This window comes from Sphaeramia orbicularis, chromosome 15, assembly GCF_902148855.1.
Source record: "Sphaeramia orbicularis chromosome 15, fSphaOr1.1, whole genome shotgun sequence".
Taxonomy (NCBI): domain Eukaryota; kingdom Metazoa; phylum Chordata; class Actinopteri; order Kurtiformes; family Apogonidae; genus Sphaeramia; species Sphaeramia orbicularis.
Window position 1 is genome coordinate 35,939,567 of NC_043971.1, and position 22,628 is coordinate 35,962,194.

At 37.5% G+C, this 22,628-nt stretch overlaps 1 protein-coding gene across 2 annotated transcripts in view; it reads right to left on the reverse strand.

The window, feature by feature from the left end:
• The window catches only part of prkg1b (protein kinase cGMP-dependent 1b), a 174,395-nt gene that overhangs the window by 1,164 nt on the left and 150,603 nt on the right, over nucleotides 1–22,628 (reverse strand). For both annotated transcript variants that reach the window (XM_030156607.1, XM_030156606.1), the window contains exons 8-17: nucleotides 21,903–21,968; nucleotides 19,035–19,109; nucleotides 8,056–8,152; nucleotides 6,549–6,688; nucleotides 4,218–4,307; nucleotides 3,370–3,511; nucleotides 1,438–1,601; nucleotides 373–495; nucleotides 227–289; nucleotides 48–114 (exon numbers count right to left, since the gene is read on the reverse strand). In XM_030156607.1, coding sequence (XP_030012467.1) covers nucleotides 48–114; nucleotides 227–289; nucleotides 373–495; nucleotides 1,438–1,601; nucleotides 3,370–3,511; nucleotides 4,218–4,307; nucleotides 6,549–6,688; nucleotides 8,056–8,152; nucleotides 19,035–19,109; nucleotides 21,903–21,968 — 1,027 coding nt within the window. The remainder of the gene's footprint in view (nucleotides 1–47; nucleotides 115–226; nucleotides 290–372; nucleotides 496–1,437; nucleotides 1,602–3,369; nucleotides 3,512–4,217; nucleotides 4,308–6,548; nucleotides 6,689–8,055; nucleotides 8,153–19,034; nucleotides 19,110–21,902; nucleotides 21,969–22,628) is intronic.

Consider the following 22,628-nt stretch of genomic DNA (forward strand, 5'->3'; position numbering starts at 1 on the left):
AACCTGTATTATGGATAAGTGCATGAAGAACCACCGCTTGGACTCACATTAGGGATAATAGGAGGCGTCAGCGTCCCCTTCTTCAAGCCCTCCCAGTTAAAGCCCTCAAACCATCTAAAATAAAACAGCATTTTCCATCAGTTCATCATTATTTACTACTCAGTGACACAATGAAGAGCAATAAATGATTAATAAGTGGATTATTGAAGTGTATGAGTGTACTTACTTGTGCTTTTGGATGTCCTTGACACCATTTTTCAAGTTTCCCAGTCTTTCAGAAGGATTATCCCTGCAGTAGAAAATAACAGCATCAGGATTCGGCGTTCACTCGGCTTACATGAATCACAGAACTAAAATGTTGCAAGTGCTCACCTGCATAGCTTTTTAATTAGATTGGCAGCGTTTTTGGTAATTTTCTTTGGAAATTCGATCATGTCGATGCCTCTAAGAATGATGTTGTAGGTTTTCATGGGGTCAGGGCCGGAGAATGGAGGGCTGCAAAACAAAGGTCAAAATATTAGCCTTTAACAGTGATTACATACATGGTTTTTACCCCACAAAATAAGCTATTTATTCATTCTTGGTAAAAATAATCAAAGAATATTAGCTAAATTACAGTGTTTTGTGGTCTGTGTTAACATCAAATACTGTATTTTTTAGCATCATTAGACAAAATCTTCCATAACATAACATAACATAACATAACATAACATAACATAACATTACATAACATAACATAACATGTCTACTTTTTTTTTTTTTTAAAAGAAGGGATATGAAAACATGTGATTAGCAGTTGTAGTAATTAATCACTGTCAAGAATCCCTCATTTTTTCCAGTTGAATTAAATGTCATTATGTGTTTCCATCCAGGGGTTTACCTTTGTATTTTAATTTGCGCATAAAAGACACGAATGAACGCTTCGAAAATGAAAAAAACAAAACAAAACAAAAAAAAAACTTGATGTATCAAAAATGACGTATTTTTACTGAGGAGAGGTATAAACATTGGTGTTTTGGTAAAAGGTAAATGCAAATAAATGCAATGAAAACATTTAATAAAGTTTTATCTATCAAGTGTAAAACAAAAGGAGATTCTGACGTTCTTGGATTTAATACAAAGAAGTAACAAATGACATATTAAATGGACAGAAATAAAGGTTTTGATAAACAGGGTAAAAGACTAAAGCCACATTTTTGATCCACACTAGTTCAGGTTTTTTGACATATTTCTTACATCTATCATCTTCTCTGTCAACAGTTTTTGACCCTAATGATGATCATGATGAAGAACCAAACCCTGACAGTGGATGGAAATTTGAATTTTAAATTTTTCTGATTTTCAGTCATTTTGTACGTTAAAATTCTAGCATCTGTTTCCTGATTCCTGGCTTTTGTAGCTCCAGTTAGTCATCAATACATCCAAGTCAGCACCTACCTGCCAGTTAAGAGCTCAAACATGAGGATTCCTAGTGACCAGTAGTCAGCTGAGATGTCGTGGCCTTTGTTCAGAATGATCTCTGGTGCTACATACTCCGGCGTCCCACAGAACGTCCACGTCTTCTTCCCAAACCCGATCTTCTTTGCGAAGCCGAAGTCCACCTGAAGAAAAAAGGTTTTGATGCTTATACTGTGATCTAAATACACACATTTAATCTACAGGACACATTACATCAGCATTAACACATTCATTTGCAGATTCTATACTAAGTGGCATTAAAAACGCAACAAGTACCTTTGTACAAAATTTAATATTTAGAAATAAATATAACAAAAAACAACAAAATGTAGCAAAGAAGGAATTAGTTCTTGATTACATGTGAGTAGTATTGTAAGCCCTAATCAGTGTGTTCATGTGGCATGACCATTAGTCCCATACATTACCCACTCGCACAAAAAGAACCGTCAGTCATAAAAGTGTTTGTGCAATGTCCTGTTACTCCACTGTCCATAAAAAGCTTTGTCTCAAAACTGAAGATTTGACCAAAGTCACAGTGCCAAGACTGGATCAAGCCATGGGAATGTTCATCGCCCAAATGAATGGTGTAAGAGTTGCTGCACACTTTGGGGTGCATCGTGCAACTATTCTACAGCTGCAGACGGTGGCGAATTCCACAGAAACAGATTGACAATCTGGTGACCTCAATGCCACGAAGGATACAGGCACTATCGGCAGCAAATTGAGTTCTTGACGTCTGCAATATGTCCCTAACCTTGTCCATAGTGCATTATGGTATTTATTGTTTTTTTATTCGATTTGTTTGTTTGTTAACACTATAGTAGCAAAACTATTGGTTGAATTCATACCAAATTGGGTTTATAGATTGCCAATGACCCAGAATAGATCTGATTACATTTTGGGAAAGGTAAGTCAAAGTTCACATTTTTAATGAATTTTTAAAATCTTTTTTTTCCCCTTTTACTTATAATGGATGAAATTTCACATGTCTGTAGCAGCAAAACTATTGGTTGAATTCATACCAATTTGGGTTTATAGATCGTCAGTGACCCAGAATAGATGTGGTTACATTTTGGGAAAAGTAGGTCAAAGTGCACATTTTTTATGATTTTTTTTTTTAATCTTTTTTTTCCATTTACTTATAATGGGTGAAATTTCACATCTATAAAAACATCAATTTTTTTTCAATTTACTTCAAACTTGGCACATATATAAAGGCAGCTGATATACTGACATCAGCACACACATAGACATGATGACATCACCTGGATCGATGCCAAAATAAGCTACAATACGTGCGAGGGGTGGGGTTTGTTGTGCCTGGCACCACTTTTTTGCAATTGATTTTATGTTGTTCCCAATAAAATTTACCAAAATTTCACATCGTTGCGTTTCTAATGCCTCTTAGTATATTTAAACATAATGAACAATTTTCTCAAAAACCAAATAACGCTGAAAAAAATTCCAATTTACAATTCCATTTCCATTGGATTTCATTTATCACGGCGCTTTTTTGTCTTGTAATGCTGTTTCAATCACCACTGATCATCCTAAATTCTTGTTATTTAGGGTGATTAGCTGAAAATACTATTATGGTTTCAATAGTAGCCTTTTCCATTTGTTGGATAGAAAGAGCTGAGCAGCTTGTTGATTCTCTGCCAAAAGCTGTAAACTGATGCGTCAATGAAATGAAGGGGAATGGCAGCACCCCAAAAAGCACAGAATCCCATTTAACCTCAATAATAGCACACTTCATGCATTATATGTACTTTTTCAATGCTGGTATTTAATCAATTTATTTAATCTTTAACTATGCCATCACAGAAATAGGCAATTTCTCTTGTTAGTAGTGTTTCAAGCTTTTAAAAGTACTGATTTTTTTTTTTTTTTTTTCTTTTCAAGATGCCTTACCAACTTGGCGTAGCCCCTGTGGTCCAGTATAAGGTTCTCTGGTTTGAGGTCTCTGTAGATGATGCCTTTGGAATGCAGGTAAGCGAAAGCCTCCACCACACAGGCTGTGTAAAACCTGGTGGTCGAGTCCTCAAATGAACCCCTGGAGATACACGAGGGCGACATAACAGAATTAAAAGTCGACTCGGTAAAAACACAGAAGCGCCGGCTGCAGTTTGAGAGCAATATCGGAAACGTAATGCCGGTGTTAGTCTCATTAATACCTAAACGACCTGCAAACCATGTAGGGAATAACAATGAGGGCTGGGCACAGAGGTCAAGACTCAAATACCCACATACATATTTCAGGCTTATTTTTCTATCACTTACCTGACTTACCCTTTCGGTTTCGCTTCAAATTGATTTTACTCTGGTCTTGTTACAGCTAATTACTTCTTTATTTCTGAAAAGATGTTCTCGGTGTAGGTTGTGATTTGGATTTTTAACCAGGCTTTTGATTCCCCCCCCCCCCTTTTCTACTGTTTACCATTAACTGAAGCAGATTGAGTACTATTAAACGGTTTCACTGTTTATTAAGTTATTGATTTACTGAATGGTCATTTTGGACAAAGAGTGTTTTGTTTTTCTCTGCTTTATTTTCATTAAATTCTAAGCCTTTAGGGTTTAGACTTTTACACAAATGACAAAAGAGCAAATTTTCACACTTTAGAAGTTGCAAAAACTCTTAGCAATTATTCTATTTGTCTGTCAGTCAGTTTATCGATTAAAAAAAAGAAAGAAAAAGTAAAATTGTTCCAGCTTTAAAATTCAACCTCAGCTTGTAAAAATCTTGCATGAATAAGTATTACCTGTCTCGCAGAATGGTCCACAGCTCTCCTCCTAAACAAGCCTCCATCAACATGTAGAGGTACTTGCTGTCCTTGAATGTTCTATAGAGTCTGAAAAACAGCGAAGATGTTTTAACTTTAACCAAAAGGTATAAACACTGAAATAACATGAAGTGAAGAATGATTTTAAAAGGTATATGAAGCACATCTATGTTGCTTTCAAAGTCAAATTCATTGAAGTTGCCTTCAGTTACTGCTTCAGTTAGTATCTTAGTACAGATATCTGGGTATTTTACTTGATGACTCTCTTTCTTTCACACTTGATATTAAAGAACTGGTGCAAAAAAAAATGCAACTGTAACTGGGTTTTTTATTTCAGAATCAATCTTTTTTTTTATTACATCTGTTGCTGCAAAATGTATGTCTGCGCCGGACAAAAGGGATATGATATACATGCAAACCCTCAAAGCTTATATGCTGTAGAGACTATTTACTATCGAGGTTTATTATGAATTTTAAAGCCCATCATTGTTTGTTATATGCTCATGTTGGATGGTCTATCATACATGCTCTCAACTACAAATTTATCTGAGGTCTGATTCCATTGTATCTAGAACAGTACATCTGCTGAAAAAGTGTAGACAGTTACAGTCATCAGTTTCAGGATTTCCTTCTGACTTATTGGAGAAAAAAAGTCTTTAACCCTGTAAAGCCTTGAACCATTAAATCAGTGACAGAAAATTCCAGGTCTTTAAAACTGGAGCCTTTATTGGTCCTTCTGAACAACGAAAAACCTTTTTTTCAAATATCAGTTTCTATGTATGAGTTTCAATTTTGTATCATATTTGATACAGCGGGTCTCAATGCTCAAATATTATTATTTTTGAACAAACAAAAACAGAATATAACACAAACATGTCTAACAAATTGGTATTTCCTTTTCAAAATTGGCAAAGATCTGCCTCCTTCCTCATGAATGACAATCTTGTAGTGTCACTGGAAAGGCCTTTGGTGAATAAATTCCTCCCCCCTGGTGGATTATCTGTGTATTGCATCAGGTTTGTTAAGAAAAAAACCCCACATTGATCATGTAGAGGGCTTCAAAACTCATGTATCAAATATGATACGTTTGGTGTTATAGGGTTAAATAGTCGATATAATGCTACTTCTGTTTGGAATCAGACACAAAATGAGCTGAAACTTAAGGAGCTGATGTCTTTTAAAGAGGCTTTAAATGACACAGAGGCTGAAACATCTGGTAGATGTTTTGTCTAAACTACTAAACTACTATCTTTTTCGTTTCATCTTTTTCTTCTTGCCTTGTATTACACATGATGTCTGACTCATGTCTGGATACTACCCTGACTGTAACTTGGTTCACTGTGCTGCTTCCTTTTTTGCCTGGCATGTGCATGTAATGAATTTTCCTGGTTAAATAAAGGTTAACCCATAAAGACCCAAACATCCACCATCCACCAAAAGCATCTACTGATCTAAACTGTTTAATACCTGTTGATCCACTAATTCTATCAATCCATGTAAATAATTGGTATAAAATGCAGTTTGTCATCTTTTCATGGTCATCAGATATGACCCATTTGGACGTTCAGAGGCTCCGTAGTTACTGTAGAAATGCCGATATCTTCAACAAAATTGATTCACCTGTAAAACCCATGGAGTTGGATCAGTGACAGTGGATGGACACACTGGGTTTATGTTCAGTTACTGGTATCTTTGCTGTAAATGCCACTTTTTCGTCAGTTTTCTCTATTTTTTATATAAATATCCTCCACTTTACACTGAGTTTTTATGAAGACCTACATTATTAGTAAATGTTGGAAAATCCTGGATTTTCACTGAAAAAATGCAAAATAAATAAGATAATATTACAATAAATGGTGATAAACCACTTAAGGACAGTTAAACATAGAGAAAAATTCCTTTGGGAACTGACACAAATGTCACACTGGGTCCTTATGGGTTAAATAGAATAAATGATAAATATATTTTTACTGATGCCAGTCAGCATTGAAAAAGAACATCTAAACGTGGTTTTCCTGCGATCACATAGTCTCATTTAGATTTAGTTTTGTTTATAAATGATCAGAAATAGAAGCAGTGACGAATACAGGATGAGGTAATCCATACTTATTTTAGTTAAAAAGAAGACAGAAATATGGGTATACATTCTATATATGCTCTGATTTTGGTTTGTATTCATTCCACAGTGATGAACCTGCAGTCTGTTCACAGAGGTAGAACCAGGATCATGTGGCTAAATACTGATCTTGTTCATATTTGTCCAAGCCCCTTTAGAGGGTAGAGATTTTGATGAGGAAAAAGATATTATACCTAACAATAAAGTCGGAGTGCGCCTCCTGCATGATAAGTTTCTCTGAGCGGATGTGCTCCTGCTGTCTGGTGTCGACAATGTGACGCTTCTTTAGAATCTTCATGGCAAACGTTTTATTCTCATCACTTTTGAGCTGAACCTGCAATAAGAACAGTCATAAAGGTTATTCCAGGTAAAAACTAGCAACGGACAAACCATGTTTTTTTTTTACCTCAATATGAACTGTGTTTTTAGTTACAGAGTTAAAATGAAGGAGAATTGCAGTAAAAATCTGTTTTTTTGTTGGATTTTTTTTTTGTTTTTATCAAATATTAATGGCTCATTGCAAATAGAGCATCTAAAAATAAAAAGCCTTTTTTCAAAACACATGAAAAAAACAAATATGGCACCCAAACTAAACTAAACTAAAGCTTGTCAAAAAAATAAATAAATAAAACTGCTAATGCACTTATAAATTCTAAAACTAAAAAGGGAAGAAAGGAGAAAAAAGGACCAAACAAATACATAATATGTAAAATCTATAATAACTCTGAAACATCTGTCAGACTATACATTACGGGTGTCAAACATGTGGAACGTGGGCCACAACCGGCCCACTGAAGAGTCCAATCTGGCCCATGGGATGAATTTGTAAAATGCAAAAATTACACTGAGGATACTAACAATCCTTTTAGTTCAGGGGCCATATTCAGCCCAATTCAATCACAAGTGGGTCAGATCAGTAAAATACTATCATTAAAAGCGATATATAATGACAACTCCAAATTTTTCTCATTGTTTTGGTGTTTTAAATTACATGGAAATGTTGACATTATTCTTTCACAAAAATGTGAATAACCTGAACAAATATGAACCTGAAATGTCTTAAAAAAAAGTCAGTGCAATTTGCACATTATACCTGTTACTTAATGTTTAGTGCCTGTGTAGATCCACTGTGATCTGTAAGTGGTGAGTTGTAAGTAATGCATATATTTCAGGTTGTTAACCTCCTGAGACCCAGCTATGGGTTTTCTGTCCGCATTTGTGGACAAGAGTTTCACAACTTTCTACAAAAAAAAGAAAAGAAAACTGTCCACTACAAAGGACATTCCATAAAAATTTTAAAAACTGCATCTGAAAAAACTGTTGCATCATGATGTTTCCAATATAGGCACTTATTTAATAAAAAACAAAAAAAGCTTGTACTTTGCAGACATTTCCTGGGTCTTAGGAGGTTAATGGTCGTTCATGTTATTCACATTTTATAAAGGACATTTTGTGTTTGTATAATCATGTAATTTTACTTTTTTTCACTCTAAAAAATAGAGAAAAGTTTGGAGTTGACATTATTTATATTTCATAATATTATTATTTCACAGGTCTGACCCACTTCAGATCATATTGGGCTGAATGTGGCCCCTGAACTAAAGGGAGTTTGACACCTCTGCTAATCATAATTCTCAATTAAAGGTGACTTTTTTTTTGTATTTATATCATTCACGTTTCTGCATCTGTGGTGCCTCGTACCAGTTCAACACGTCCAAATCCTCCGACCCCCAAAGTGTCAATGATGTTGAAGTCGGCGAGGTTGAGGTTGAAGAAAAACGCATTCTCTGCTTCATACCTACGGTGGCGGAAAAAAGAGAGGGAAAAAAAAAGACATGAGTGGGAACAGGATTAGAGATGAGATGAAGGATGAAAGACGAGATAATCCACTTCCAACAAACTGAGACAAAATATCCGTCTCTATTTGAGCTCATCTGTTTGTAAATCTTAACGGATATAAGTCAGAATAATCTATTAAGGATGTTATTGAGGATGTGGAGTGTATGGATATGAGCACGTGAACAGGATGTGTGTGAGTTTAGAGTTCTGCCAAACCACTTTGACCTCGCAGACTAACTGTCCCCGTTCCATAAAGGAAAGAACAAAAGCAGAACACTGGTCACATGGGTCGCTCACTTCTCAGGTGGCTCTGAAGACATGCTTTGGCTCAGGCACCCACCTCTCCAACACGCCTTTAATGACCTGCACGTGCCGCCAGCGCAGTTTCCACGTATCCACCCCATATCCCCAGATGCCCCAGTGTCTTCTCTTGTTATTGTTTGATCCAGAACGAGTTTCACGAGCTCAGTCTACGGATCAGTGGGCTTAGGACAGATCTGGGCCTGGATAGGCCTTTCTGGGTCACTCGGAACAGTCGATCAGCTCCACGTCAGGCCTTTACACCCACACGCTGCACAGAATGACACTAGTAGGAAGCGTTTCTAAAACAGCACCCGTATAAGGAAGACTTTTTTATATAAGGCATGTGTCTTCCTTCAAGAAGCAGCAGGGATTATCAGTATCTAAGATAAACAGTGACTCATTTGGTGAGCCCTTCTCAGATCCAGAAACCTTCACTTTCCCTATTTCTTTCTTCACTATACTTAAATGTTCCTGTTAAAAATAGTGATCGTGTACTGTTCTTAGACACAAATTTGAGATATCTGTACTTTACTTGGGTATTTTCATTTCATGCAGCTTCCTACTTTTGCTCTGCTGCATTTCAGAGGGGTCAAAACACAGTATTCAAAACCTCTCTGACGGGATATTTTAGAAACAATTTGACAGATTAGTGTTGCTAAATGACCCACATTTTTACTTTTAAATTCACTTTTGCTTTAGTTGGACCATAAGGGATTATCCAAAATAAGGAGATACTTTATATTGAAATAAATGTTGGAATTGCAATCAATTAAAGTTCGCTCTGTGATGGGACATTACTGTGTTTTGACCCAGAGGCAGATATTGTACTTTTTAGTTACTTTTCTAATCACAAGTCTCCATATACTCCCTGTAAAGTCAGTACTACATATGTCCAAATGTTCTAAACTAAAAAACTGAAATGTTTCTTTATGGGGTGAGTTTAAGATTATTTTCTTTTTAAATAAACTCTTTAAAAATCCATTTGGATAAGCTGAAAGTGCATTGTCACATAGATGAAAACAGGGCTGCTAAATGTACACACAGTTGACTTTTGAGAGAAACTTGGTTCTCAAAGATTAGAATATTGTACGTTTATCGAACTGTCCATAAACTTACAGTTGCGGAAAAAATTATTAGACCATCAAAAGTCATCAAAAACAATGGTTATGCAATCAGGTACTAACTCCTGTGTGTATCGTGTGACTAAAACAGACAGAAAAGAAAACATGGAATGCCTAAAAGCCCTGTTTTAGCTATTGATGTAAGAACTGAAGTGATTTTGGTGATTATCAAGAAAACATGGAAAATGGATAGATATCAGCTCTGAAATTAAACTTTTATGAGCTATTTTTATTGTTATCATTATATTTGTCCAAACAAATGTACCGTTAGTTGTGCCAGGCATTAAAATGAACAAGAAATTGAAGAAAACAAGGTGTGGTCTCATAATTTTTTTCCGTGACTGTATATTTATAAGCTACCTAACTGTATATAAAGCTGTCCAAATGACTTCAATGAGCTCAACCCTAACCATCTGCAGCAGTAAAATGACACATAAACATTGATGCAGCTGTAATATGAGTCTAAAATCATCCAATATAATAGTAAAACATTGGCTGTGACCATTTACTACACTATGACTACTTACTTTTTAGCACATTTTGCTCATAAAACTCACATACTTCAGTAAAAAGGTTTGACGGCACGATTTTTATTTGCAGTGCAACATTAGTATTTGTACTTGAGTAAAGACTCAGAAAAATTCTTTCATCACTGTGGAAAAAGTTCCTTTGGTTTAGCATTAACTGAGCAGAAAATACAGCATAGTAGTTACAAGGTGAGTCAGAACAACAAAGCCTCTCCCAAAGCTCCATACCACCGGGCACTGTGACCAACACGTGCTGGCAGGTTACGGAGTGATGTGTTTCTCAAAAATACATCAGGTTACCAGGGCATCCGGTGTTTGTATGACTCTACATCAACACTCACACGATCATGTGGATTCACAGGTGATCCTTTTATCTTACTGTCCCCACCCATTATCTGGAAGGCAGCCCAGAAAACACTCCAAATCCCAAAATGCTCTCTGCCTATGGAAATTATCAATAAATAACCGATCGTGCGTGTGCTGGGATTATTGAAAAGGTCAGGAGATCACACACATGGGTCGACGTGGACCGCAAGTATGGGGTCCAAAACAAAACAAATAAAAAAGATGAGGTGTTGAGAACTGTAAATGAAGACAGACTCATAAATTCCATCAATTATCATGAGTTTCAATAATAGCATTATTTTATATTGTGAACTATATCCTCCTGAGACCCAGGAAAGTGAAAGTTTTAGCTTATTTACATTAAACAATTGTCTTGAATGGAAATGTAATGCAACTGTTGTTTTTAGATACATTTTTAAAATTATTTGTATTTATTTATTTATTTTTTAAGGAAGGTCCTTTGCAATGGATAACATTTTTTGTAAGTAAAACTGTGACACTTTTGATCCCTACAGAGGACAAAAATACATTGCTGGGTCTCAGCAGGATATTAGTAATAGTAGTAGTAGTAGTTTATTTTGAACACAGAATCATCAGATAACAAAGAATCATAAAACATGGTCAAAAAAAAAAAAAAATTACAATTTTTCTGTGCTCGAAAAGGAGTGGGAAGAAGTATAACTTATTGACTCCCACCCCCTTTTTACAAACTAATAATCAAACTAGAGCCGCTTCCTTTGCTTTGTTAACACACATTTTCCTCTGTATATTTTTACAATAACACAAAACATCCATACAAACCATTCATATACACTTTTTTAGTCACCTCACACACAATCAGATTTGCATAATCAACCATTTTTAATATAAACGATAATATTTATATGTACTTTAAATATTTACTCCAAATACAATGATCAATAAATATGATAGTATCTTCTTAACATGATAACCAATTAACTACAATAATATCTTATTTTGTGCATGCTAGTTATTGTAATTGTTAAAAAAAGGTATAAATGTAGTACTAGAATCGGCCAGCAGATGTCATTATTGTCTCAATATATGCATAGGGAAGTGCTGAGACACTAGTAATCCAAAGAGCACCTACAAACTAAGGCTGACTGAAGCAGCAATGGACGATTAATGATCAGTCTTCTTTTATGTGCATAATGTGGACTTGGGACTCCTGTTAGTACAATGAAAAACCTTGAAACCAGGTGGTGAAGTTATCAGTTTACAGCAGCAACAACAACAGCAAAGAAAAGGACTGAATGGTTTCAATGTGGGCATAAACCTTTCCTGTCGCTTCCATTCTCAGTCAAGGACACACAAGCTCTCTGGGGCTACATGAATAGAAAGGATATTTGCAGAGGGAGACTTTTCTCCAGCAACTTGAATAGTGAAATCGACTTTTTTTTTTTTTCAGTCGGGCATGGAGCAGTATCGCCTTTGTCAATGGATGAAGTGCTTTGTGCTTGCTACAGCATGTAGTACTTCTGGAAATGGGAATATGATACTGGTTAGCGGTCCCAGTGAGACTGGACACATACATCCTCCTTAAATAGATGTATCTGAAGGATGACCTTGAAAGCTAACACAGCCCTCAGCTGCATCCAGAGCTGTAATGAAACCCTAGTCAGTTACACAGTAGCTGTATTTTGAGGTTGTTTTAAATTGGGTGGAAACAGAATGTTACAAAGTGTTCGTATGCAGGTCGAGTATCACTCCAGAGTGTGATAATCTGTATCAGTGAACAGATTACATCATAAAATGACGCAATCCTCATGTGTCAAAGTGTGTGTATGTGTGAGAGCGAGAGTGTGCGTTGTACTCATTGTCTTACTGTGGTTATTCAGGCTCAAACCAGACTTAAGGGAAAAGGGCGGAAGAGGTATCTGTGACCTTAAATGGGATTCTCATGATGTCAGTACCAGTAACTCCTTATGTCTTGTCTTCATGATCGAAGAAATATTTAATAGCCATTAAATTATCTGTATCATCTGGGAATAAAGAGACTAATTGTATTACTAAAGGAAGAGAAAACTAAAATAGCACCCAGAGGTCAAAGACTATAGCCAGTAGTCTATAATATAAAGCAACTGACACCTTGTGACACTAATTACTTTAAATGACTGTTACTTCAGTAGCCAAAGTGAGTATTATTTTGTCAGTCGAAGCTACTGGTTTATTTCATTAAATAATGGTGCTTTCCAATGTTAAAGCCTCACCCCCCTTATACTGATCTGCTCCCAGGGTTAATTGATTCATCCTTGCCCATGCCCTACCCTTTTACCAAGTTTCATGAGTACAGTGGTGGCCTATCCCTGCTGACAGCGGCCAACGGCTGGATTCGTCACATGGCTGACATTTTCTGAACTGCTTAAACTGAACCTGCACTGGTCATGCTTACGGCATTAATTGTGCTTTGTGCATCTCTTTATAAGTAAGGGAGGTGCAAATTTAGTGAAAAATCACCATAACTGGACTTTTTATTACATGAATTACGCACGTGGGTAGAATGTATGTGTGCAGTCTTTGCCCGCCGTAGAGGATGTACCTGGCAATGATTCCAGGTAATGGAGTACAAGTAAACAAATAGCAGTCAGAGCAGATTAAGTGGAAAGTTTACACATTTACACTTGTTGTTTGTGCAGCTGTAAGCAAAGCATTCCGCTATTGTCCCAGAGACGTGATCCAGCACTGACCGATAATGTGTCATCTCAGACTGGTGTCAGCTACAGCCCAGGTAACCAAACAATACTACGAGATTTCATCACCACTGACTGATGGAGCAGTGACTTAGTATGAGGGGCTGTATGGGACATTATTCAGAACTACCATTCACACACACATATGGAATGCATTCACACACACACACACACACACACACACACACACGAAAATGTGCGCCTTCCTGTTAAAGTAAAATACCTTCCTGTTGAAGTAAAAAAAATATGTTTGAGAAAGTATTTCACATGTGTGTGAGAGTGCAGTTTATATGTGTGTTTTCACATGTGTGTGAGTGCATTTCATAAGTGTATGTGTGCGTATTCATATGTGTGTGTGAGTGCATTTCATAAGTGTAAGTGTGCATTTTCATATGTGTGTGAGTGCATTTCATAAGTGTATGTGTGCATTTTCATATGTGTGTGAGTTTATTTCATAGCTGTGTGTGTGCATTTTCAGATGTGTGTGTGTGAATGCATTTCATATGTGTGTGTGAATGGTAACTCTGAATAATGTCCCACACGGCCCCTCATATTGTACTCACTTGTACTTGACAATGGGCTACAATATAAGTTACCAGACAGAACTACTAGTATTATATATGACCTTTTGAAATAGCTGCCAATGGAAAGTCACTACAGGTACCCTTTAGTCCTCAGGAGGGCAGTGGGGGTGCTGAAGCCTATCACTGCTACCAATGAGTTAACAAACAGAGACACAAACAACCATTCACACCTACTGGCAATTTAGAGTGACCAATTTACCTATTACCATGCATGTGTTTGGACGGCAGGAGGGAGAAGGCACTCAGAGAACCCACACAGACGCAGACAGAACATGCAAACTCTGAGGCCATAGTGTTAACCACCCAACTCCTCTTCATAGTGTTATTTAAGTGCATTCCACATTATTCCCTTTTTTGAATTAGACACTTTTTCTCTGTGTTTAAGGAACAGTCAGACATGGTGTGATCAGACTTCACTCAAATGATCATTTTGTTTTCCTTTTGCATCTTCTCTAGTTTTTTGGTCATGTGTGGGAGTGTTGACAAGATGTTGAAGCTTGATGAAATCCTGTCCAAAAGAATATTTATTTTATTCCAGCCTGCTTTACAGGTGAATTGCTTTGCTGTTTTTGTCTCACATTTAGCACCTGAAAAAGCTCTCCTCGCCCTCCACTGAATAAATACATGTTTTATGCATGTGGACATACAGGTGAAACGGGAAAGACTGCCATACTCTGTCTATTTTGTGTAGCGTGAAGCTGCTCCTGCTGAGAGGTAGCGGCTTGATCAAAACCAATGTGTGCATGCAGCACATAGCAAGGAGGAAGTCTTTGAAGAAAAGACCTGTCAACCTTACACAGAGCAGCTGTAGTTTGCTGTATAGTCGCAGTACTGCTGCATAGTGCGTATCCACTGTGACCAATTAGAGATAGTTTCCATCACCATGGGATCCTGACTCAGGCTTTCCTCACGAAGAAACAAATGTGCTTTCCTGGGTGGGGTACACCCTGCAGAACACATTTGAAGAAGATGTAGGACGCAGCAGGGAAAAGCAACCTTAATCAGGCTGAAAATGTCTTTGATGTGTCAGATTTGGGGGACCAGGGGGAGGGCGACTCTATTTTAAGGCAAAGTTCTGCAGAGAACCGGATGACAGTAATGCCGGTAACGGTAAAAGAGGGATGCAGAGGTCTGATTATTTTCTCATTTGCATTAAATACATTTTTCAATTAGTCTTTGATAGGACAGAGGGATTATCACAACCGGCAATCTCTTTCAATCACTGGCATCTGCTGGCAGCCGGCAACCATCAATGGCAGTGAGTCCATAAGCGGCATCTGGCCAAGGCTGAGTGCCAGGGGCAAACCACTGTGCCCCCCCCCCATTATACATCCTGTTCTCACTTCCCTCGCTGTCTATGTCCAAGACAGTGACTGGTGTTATGTTCTGTTGTTTGCTGACTAAATGCCATCCGTGACTTGCAAAAGATGACTGACGCTCTCAGCAGTCGGTCAGAAATCCAAAGCAGTGGACGGCGGTTTCGTCTTGCTTTGACACTCGTCTCGTTCTCTCTCTCTCCTCCTTTTATCTATCCATATCTATCGTTCCCTGTGGTGATAAGCCGTTCCTACTGTCTCAGCGCTCGTACTCTGTCATTACCAGCTTCTTGTTTCCTCTCTCCTTGACTCGGAACATAGCAGGAGAAGCCAAGTATCAGATTATGCCATTATGTATCTGTCTGAACCCCAAGATGCCCACTGTAGTGTCAGAGTCTCCCCATACTTTTTCCTCCTGTTTCCATAGCGACAGTAAATAGAGTATATATTAAGTCCTCCAAAAATAGAAACGGGGGTCACAGCCTCTTCTTTCTGGCCTGCCCCCTGAGCATTGTCTTGTTATACAATAGACTTAAAATCACAATGGATTAGGTATGGCAGCACATTTTTTATAACCTTGGAGAGCAGTCGAGATGTAAGGCAGTATTCTAAGTAGTGCAAGCAATTCTAATCAAGTACACTTTTTATCAAATATCTTCAGAGGGCCTGATAGCTGGCTGATAAAATCTGGTGTTTCTATACCTCCAAGGCTTTGTGAATGACTATTCTAGGTTAGAATACACCCTCTGCCGCTGTCTGACTGGAATTCAGCCACAGGACAAGGGTCCCGATCCCAGGGTTCACACTTATAGACTCATAGGATTTGAGACACGGTCTTGTTAAATCCATGAGGGCTTTGAGCTGTCAAATCATTAAAATATATGAGGGGTCTGTCATTGGCCGTTTTTAGCCTTTAATGCACGCTTTCCATAAACCTGCATTTTTACAGATTGTACCTATGGGAATTACCCACAGTTCATAGCTGTGATATCAAACATAGGTTTTCTGTGGGGGAAATCTTGAAATACTGTAAACCAGGGGTGTCAAACTGATTTTGGTTCAGGGGTCATATTTAGCCCAATTTGATCTCAAGCAGGCCAGACCAGTAAAATAATGACTTAATAACCTATAAATAATGACAAATCCAAGTTTTTCTTTTTGTTTTAGTACAAAAAAACCCCCAATTAAATTATGAAAATATTTACATTTTACAAAAAAGATGTCAATAACCTGAAAAAACAGAAATTTCATTAGAAAAATTAGAGCAACTTTAACAAAACGATACCTCAACTTATTATTTATACATGTACATTACACAGTGTTACATAAACATTTGGTAACAGGCACAATATTGTTAAAATTTTGGAGTTTGGAACTAAAATTTGAACAATTTCTACAATATTCCATCTCTTATTATTATTAACGCAACTACAGATCACAGTGGATCCATAAATGCACAAAACATTTAGTAACAGGCAGAATATTGTTCAAATTGCACATTTCAGGTTGTTCATCTTTGTTTTTATTAATGTATTTATTTGCATTTTATTGTGAAAGAATAGTTTTGAAAATGTAAATATTTTCACAGTGTAATCTTATTTTTTTCACTTAAATTTTTTCCACATAATTTTTCATAAAGAAAATTTGTAGTTGTTATTATTTATGGGTTACTGTGTTGTTATTTTTACTTGAGATCACATTGGTCTGTATGTGGAACCTGAACCAGAATGATTTTGACAACCTTGACTGTTTAGGTTAATTTTTGCACTTTCTTCCCACGGGCCAGAATGGAACCTTTGGTGGGCCAGATCTGGCTCCTGGGCCGCATGTTTGACACCTGTGCTGTAAACAAACAAGCTCATTGGGTTCGATGGTATGTCTGAATTTATAAAGATACACAACATTAGCAAGGATTGAAAGTGTCAAAATGCAGTGTTTTTGTTCTTTGAGTAAATATTCTACCAAATATTCTAATTCAAGAGGATCTGAGAGGAAACTAGACTTCTGCCCTTTTCAGGCTTCCCATTCTATGCAAAAACAATGGACTGACAACTTTATTGACCAGTTGCTGACAAGAATGCATTAGATGCGCAAAGTCAGCAGATCTTCATTTTTCCACAGCAGCATGACATTACATAGTGTCATCCATCTTTCTGTCTATGCTTTGGACAATAGGACACGGCAGTGCAGGAGGTAGGTGTTCATTTAGGGTTTTTTTTTCTTTCTTGATTTATGTCAGCTACAGCTTTTACAGGAAACATCAAAAACATCAAAAAAAGACGAATACAAGCATGAGTTACATGCATTACTCTTCAAAAGTTTCTTTTAACTTTTGCCTCATTATGCTGTTTTAATTTGGTTTATTGATTAGTTAATGTTTTCCTCCACTCCACTGTGTGTGGCAAGAGCCTGGAAAACAAATTCAGTTCAGGCGGTTGTAAATGGAAAACATACACCTCCCAAACACATATTAGTATGAACCATGTTTTGGTTAAAGGTCTGGTTCCTTTTTAGACCAGCAGCCTCTCATACAATCACTAATGAGGTGGCATCAATAAAGTCTGAGAAGGTTTAGAACAAGGAATAAAACTGGGAACTAAATTGTGAAGATGCTCAATGAGTCTGTAGTCTCTCTCAGGAATCGCTTATTTCACCTTTAAGCGGTTAAGACTTAAAGGAGTGATATTTTGCTTTTTTTTAAATGGAATTATGCATTTTAAAACATTTCCCTGTGGTCTACATAAACTGTAAATGCTCTGCTTGGGTCTAAATTCTTCATTAATTCAACTCCACAGGTCCATTTTCAACCCTATTTCTGAGTAATGATGCCAGAAAGGTCATTTTGAGCACCGGCCCTTTAAATGCACATGAGCCTCTTCACCCCCCCCACCCCCTCCAGGTTGTTGGCTGTGCTTCTCTGTTCCATTCAACCAACAACTGAACATTTTAGGTAATCAGCTTGAAGTTTGGACATATTTTCAGTTTTTACTACAACAGCTGCTGCTGACAAACAATTATGTCGTACTCGGAGAAAAGTTTTTCAGAAGTCTTGACCTTATATGTGCAAATGTCGTGACATAACTAGTTATAAATGTAACAAATTAAGCAGGAGTTAAAACAGGTTGTAGAAATCCACTCGATTTTTGCCGGAATGAATATACAGATAGCTTTGCAGCACCTGGAGGGTTCAAATTCTAACTTTTTGAACTATTAGGGTCCAAATACACAAATAAATGTACCAAAGACTAATAAAAGTGGGTTTAGCCAGGGTGTGATTTGTCTGGTTTTTACATCCCTACTTCTGCTCAATAAATGTCATCCTCGGAGGGGGGGGGACCAACCAATTGAAATAACAGGCAGGTTGTGACAGTTTTCTTTCACCTATATCCTACATTACTGGCACTAACGTTCACCTGAACTGAACTGTCGGCTGTCTCAGAATTTGTAAACATCCCCATGCAGTGGGGTGCCGTAAAGGGGGAGTAAACATGACAAATTCATGAGGCCCAGCATTTGTGTGGGGGGGGCATAGAGCAGTGGAGGGGATCCAGTGGATACAGGTTAGAAGTTGTGAAAATTTCGTGTAAGATCCGCTGTATAATAGAGGAATAGAACCTGGGAGTTGGATGTTGAAAGTATGTAAAGTTTCGTAGCAGGGTTATTAGTTAACATTAGTTATGGACCACACCCCCATGTATATAACTGCTGCCCCCCCACACTCCAAAAAAAACAAAAAAACAAAAAAAACAACCTCTGCTTTTTTGACAAATCTCACCCTGGGTTTAGCTAAATATGACCCCTTTAATATTAGTTATTTAAACACACAATAGCATTGGAAAAACATCAACCCCGAAGGCCATGTCATCCAGATAAACATATAGTCAATAGGTTACTGACAATAGAAACAGACATTATAAGACTGTATCTGCCTTACTTGGCTTTGGCATCAGCATCTTCATGGCCTTTACTGGACACATCCTCCAACCCTCCAATCAGGTGCTTGAATGAACTGAAACAGAGAAAATAAACGTTAAAATGCACAGGTTTAAACCATCTGGAGACAGCTTTCTTTGTTTGTAATCTGTCTATACAGCCTCAAACAATACACATATTCCCCTGCTCCAAGTATGTACAGAGTAAATCACTTATGTCTAGAAGGGATACAGCACTTTGCAATACTGCAGGCAATCTGTATACGAAGATGGTGCAATATATGGCCAGCCTGCCATAAAACCACTTCTTGTTATTAAATATTCATTGGTCTGTATTTAGAGACAAGCCTCTAGAAATCACTGAAAAACACATGAGAAGACAGAGCAGTCCCAAAGAGGTGTAAAACTGTGATAGCAGATGGGGAATGTGTGGGAATTCTAGGGACAAAAGTAGAAGCTGTGCATAAATGTTTAAAAAAAAAAGAATAATAAAATAGACATCACACTGTGTGGAATGATGAAGACGACACAGATGTTAGGATTTGACAAAAAAAGTATACAAAAATATGTTCTGTTCTTTTAGTTTTTTGGAAAATATGCATTGTATCAGATGTAGACTGAAGAGTATTCATGGTGAGATGGTATTATCTGTCCAAAATCTTCACAAAAGTCTCATCCCACGTCTCTCTAAACTGTGGCTATCGTTGGAAAAGACTCCAAACATCCTAGAACAACACTAACTGAGGCGGTTTTCATGCAGGGCTCATCAAACTGTCAGGCAGGAGATGGGATGCAGCTGGTGTTTTCTCCTGTTGAGGCCACGACGTCTGAGAGCTGGGACTGCCTCAGCGTGTCTTTAAACGTCGGCTGCCTACAGTGTCTTCCTATGTTTTGTTTTTCCTCCCCATCTTCTCCTACTCTGCTCTTTTTCATCCTCTATACTTAGCTGCATCAAAATTCGCACGGACATCCAGAAAACATAATACATGTACCCAGAGACACAAAGGTAGCCTATGAATACCAACTACCTAGCATCGGTGCTAAAACTAGGGTGGCCTTGTGGAACACACACTGTGTCCTAACTTTGTGGATCGCGAAAGCATTAGCTGCTTGCTTGACAGACATCAGTAATCAGATGTGCTGGATGACTCACCCACTTGCCCCTCTAGGCCCTGTTAGCTCCGAGGATGTCCATTTGTGCCCACTGTGTTCCCTAAGGCCACAGGGAGGCCTACGTAATCTGATATCATCTCCTCCCCGTTCCCAACCCGTCTGTCTCTCTATTCTCACAACAGGCATTCGTCCCATCCTTACAAATGAACTTGTAAGCCTCATTAGATGCTAAATTTGCATCACATTAGTAAATACTTTCCTTATCAGTACGAATAAATATTAAATAAAGTAGATTTTGAAGGTTTTAGACCCACTCTTCTTATGTTGATTTGGGAATTCAGCACAGCTTTTTTTTTTTTTTTACAAGTGATTGGATGACCTTTGCACAGAAACTGGATCATTAGAGTCATTTGTGCTAACGATGCAACTTGCTGCCTTTTATAAACCTGGACACGGCAGTTATAAAACGCTTGATTTTTACAGATGCAGATATTTTACCTGTGATTTAATAAAAACAAGAATGTAAATCACAGTCTCCCTTCAGAAAGTTTATATGTAATGTGTCAGCAGTTAATGAGGTGAGTTTCATGAGTATTTGTGCATGAATTATCAGAAATACTCTGATGAACTATATATACTATACATTTTTGTGGTTTAGGCATTAGCATGCATTATAAGAAAAAAACTGCATTTTATCAAGATATTGAGATTCAAGCTGTGCTGAAATAGGAATCCATTTAAATGTTTAACACAAGTCTGACTTCAATTGCAGAATAAATATTTAAAACTGTGTATAACTTTCATCACCAATTTTTCATCAAATCTGTAAAACCTGAGTCACAGCCTAAGTATCACAAATCCTTAAGCCTCTCCGTGATTACGCAATTGAATCTCTTCCCTCATGGGGAACTATTTTGAAGTGTACTCCACCATAAACAGTCCATTTGTTTATAAACAGAACCGGTAGGTCAGTCGCATTTTCGGAAATTTGTCACAACATGCATTGTAGGATGCGGAGCTACATGCAGCCGCATCCGAAACGGCTTCATTGCCTCTTGCTACTGCGGCTGTGTGTAGCTCCGCTTCCCACAATGCACATCGTGACAAATTTCCAAAAGTACTCGGGTCTGTTTGTGAACAAATGGATTGTTTATGGTGGAGTACACTTCGAGATAGTTCACCATGTGGGAAGAGGTTCAGGTGAGTAAAGACTTAAGGATTTGTGATACTTAGGCTATGACTCAGGTTGTACAGATTTGATAAAAATTCGGTGAGGGAAGACACACAACGTTTAACTTCAGCTGTTGATGTTACAAACATACTGTAATGTTTATAAAGCTCCGGTTACAGATTTGCGGCAGATTATCCAAATAAACATTTCACCATAATTTACTTAAGTTCTTTTTAATACCATCCACAACATTTATCCAGTTTTAAAACTTGAATGAAGGAATAACCATTTGTTCCATTTGATCATGTATTGTGTTTATTTGTGTAAAAGTGCAGAAGTGGGTTCCTGATCATAGGATGGATGTCACTTATGCACAAAGCAGAACTCAAGTAAAGTGAAAGTAAATGTGAAGTAAATGTGCATGAATCACTCCAGACTCTAACAAACCAAGCAAAACAAGTCATAATGGTCATTCTTTAGACAGTTTGCTCTTATTCCAGAATAAATTATTGTGTAAAGAACTGTATAATTTATAATCTACAAACATTACTACTACTAATCTACCATTATGTCCTTCTATACTTACTCTCTGTCAATGACTAGACAGGTGACTGCCTCTGCTGCGATGACATTAGCCGTCCTGATGTCCTCCCTGCGGAGAGAGATCATAAAACATTATTACATTTGATCCAGTATTACAGTGATCATCCTTTAAAGTCATGTCTCTATTTAAAAGAAGGTAAGACATTAGAGCCAATGAAAACAAAACACATGATCAGTTATGTCTTACTCAACTTAATTCACCCACTAAGTGGCACTGACACAATAAAAATGTCTCAGCAAACAGCACACACAACTGCATGAGTGGCATTACTCTTTATTGTATTTGACATCAAGTTCGTCTTCCTCTGATGATGACAGCTCTTCAGAGGAGTCGCTCCAACAGCATGAATCCTCAGAGTCGGTATCCCAAGACTCCATCCTTCACAGAAAACGCTGTACGCAGAGTCCCACAGCGATAAGCTTTCTCTCTGAAGCAGCGCACTGCCCAGGGCAGCGCCTTAACAAAACACAACTCCTGTACTTGTAATGAAAATCTCCAATCCAAGGGTGAAAATTTTCCACAGTCATGCAAAGTAAAATTTTATAAAAAGATTGGAAACTCTTCGGGTGATTCCCATAAGCGAATTATTTCATGTCCCATCTTTAAAAAAAAAAAACAAATCATACTTTGGATGAATATATTACGCTGCGGGAGGTCAAATAAAATGCTGAAATCACCTCTGTTTTGCATCTGAAAAGACTTCATTCG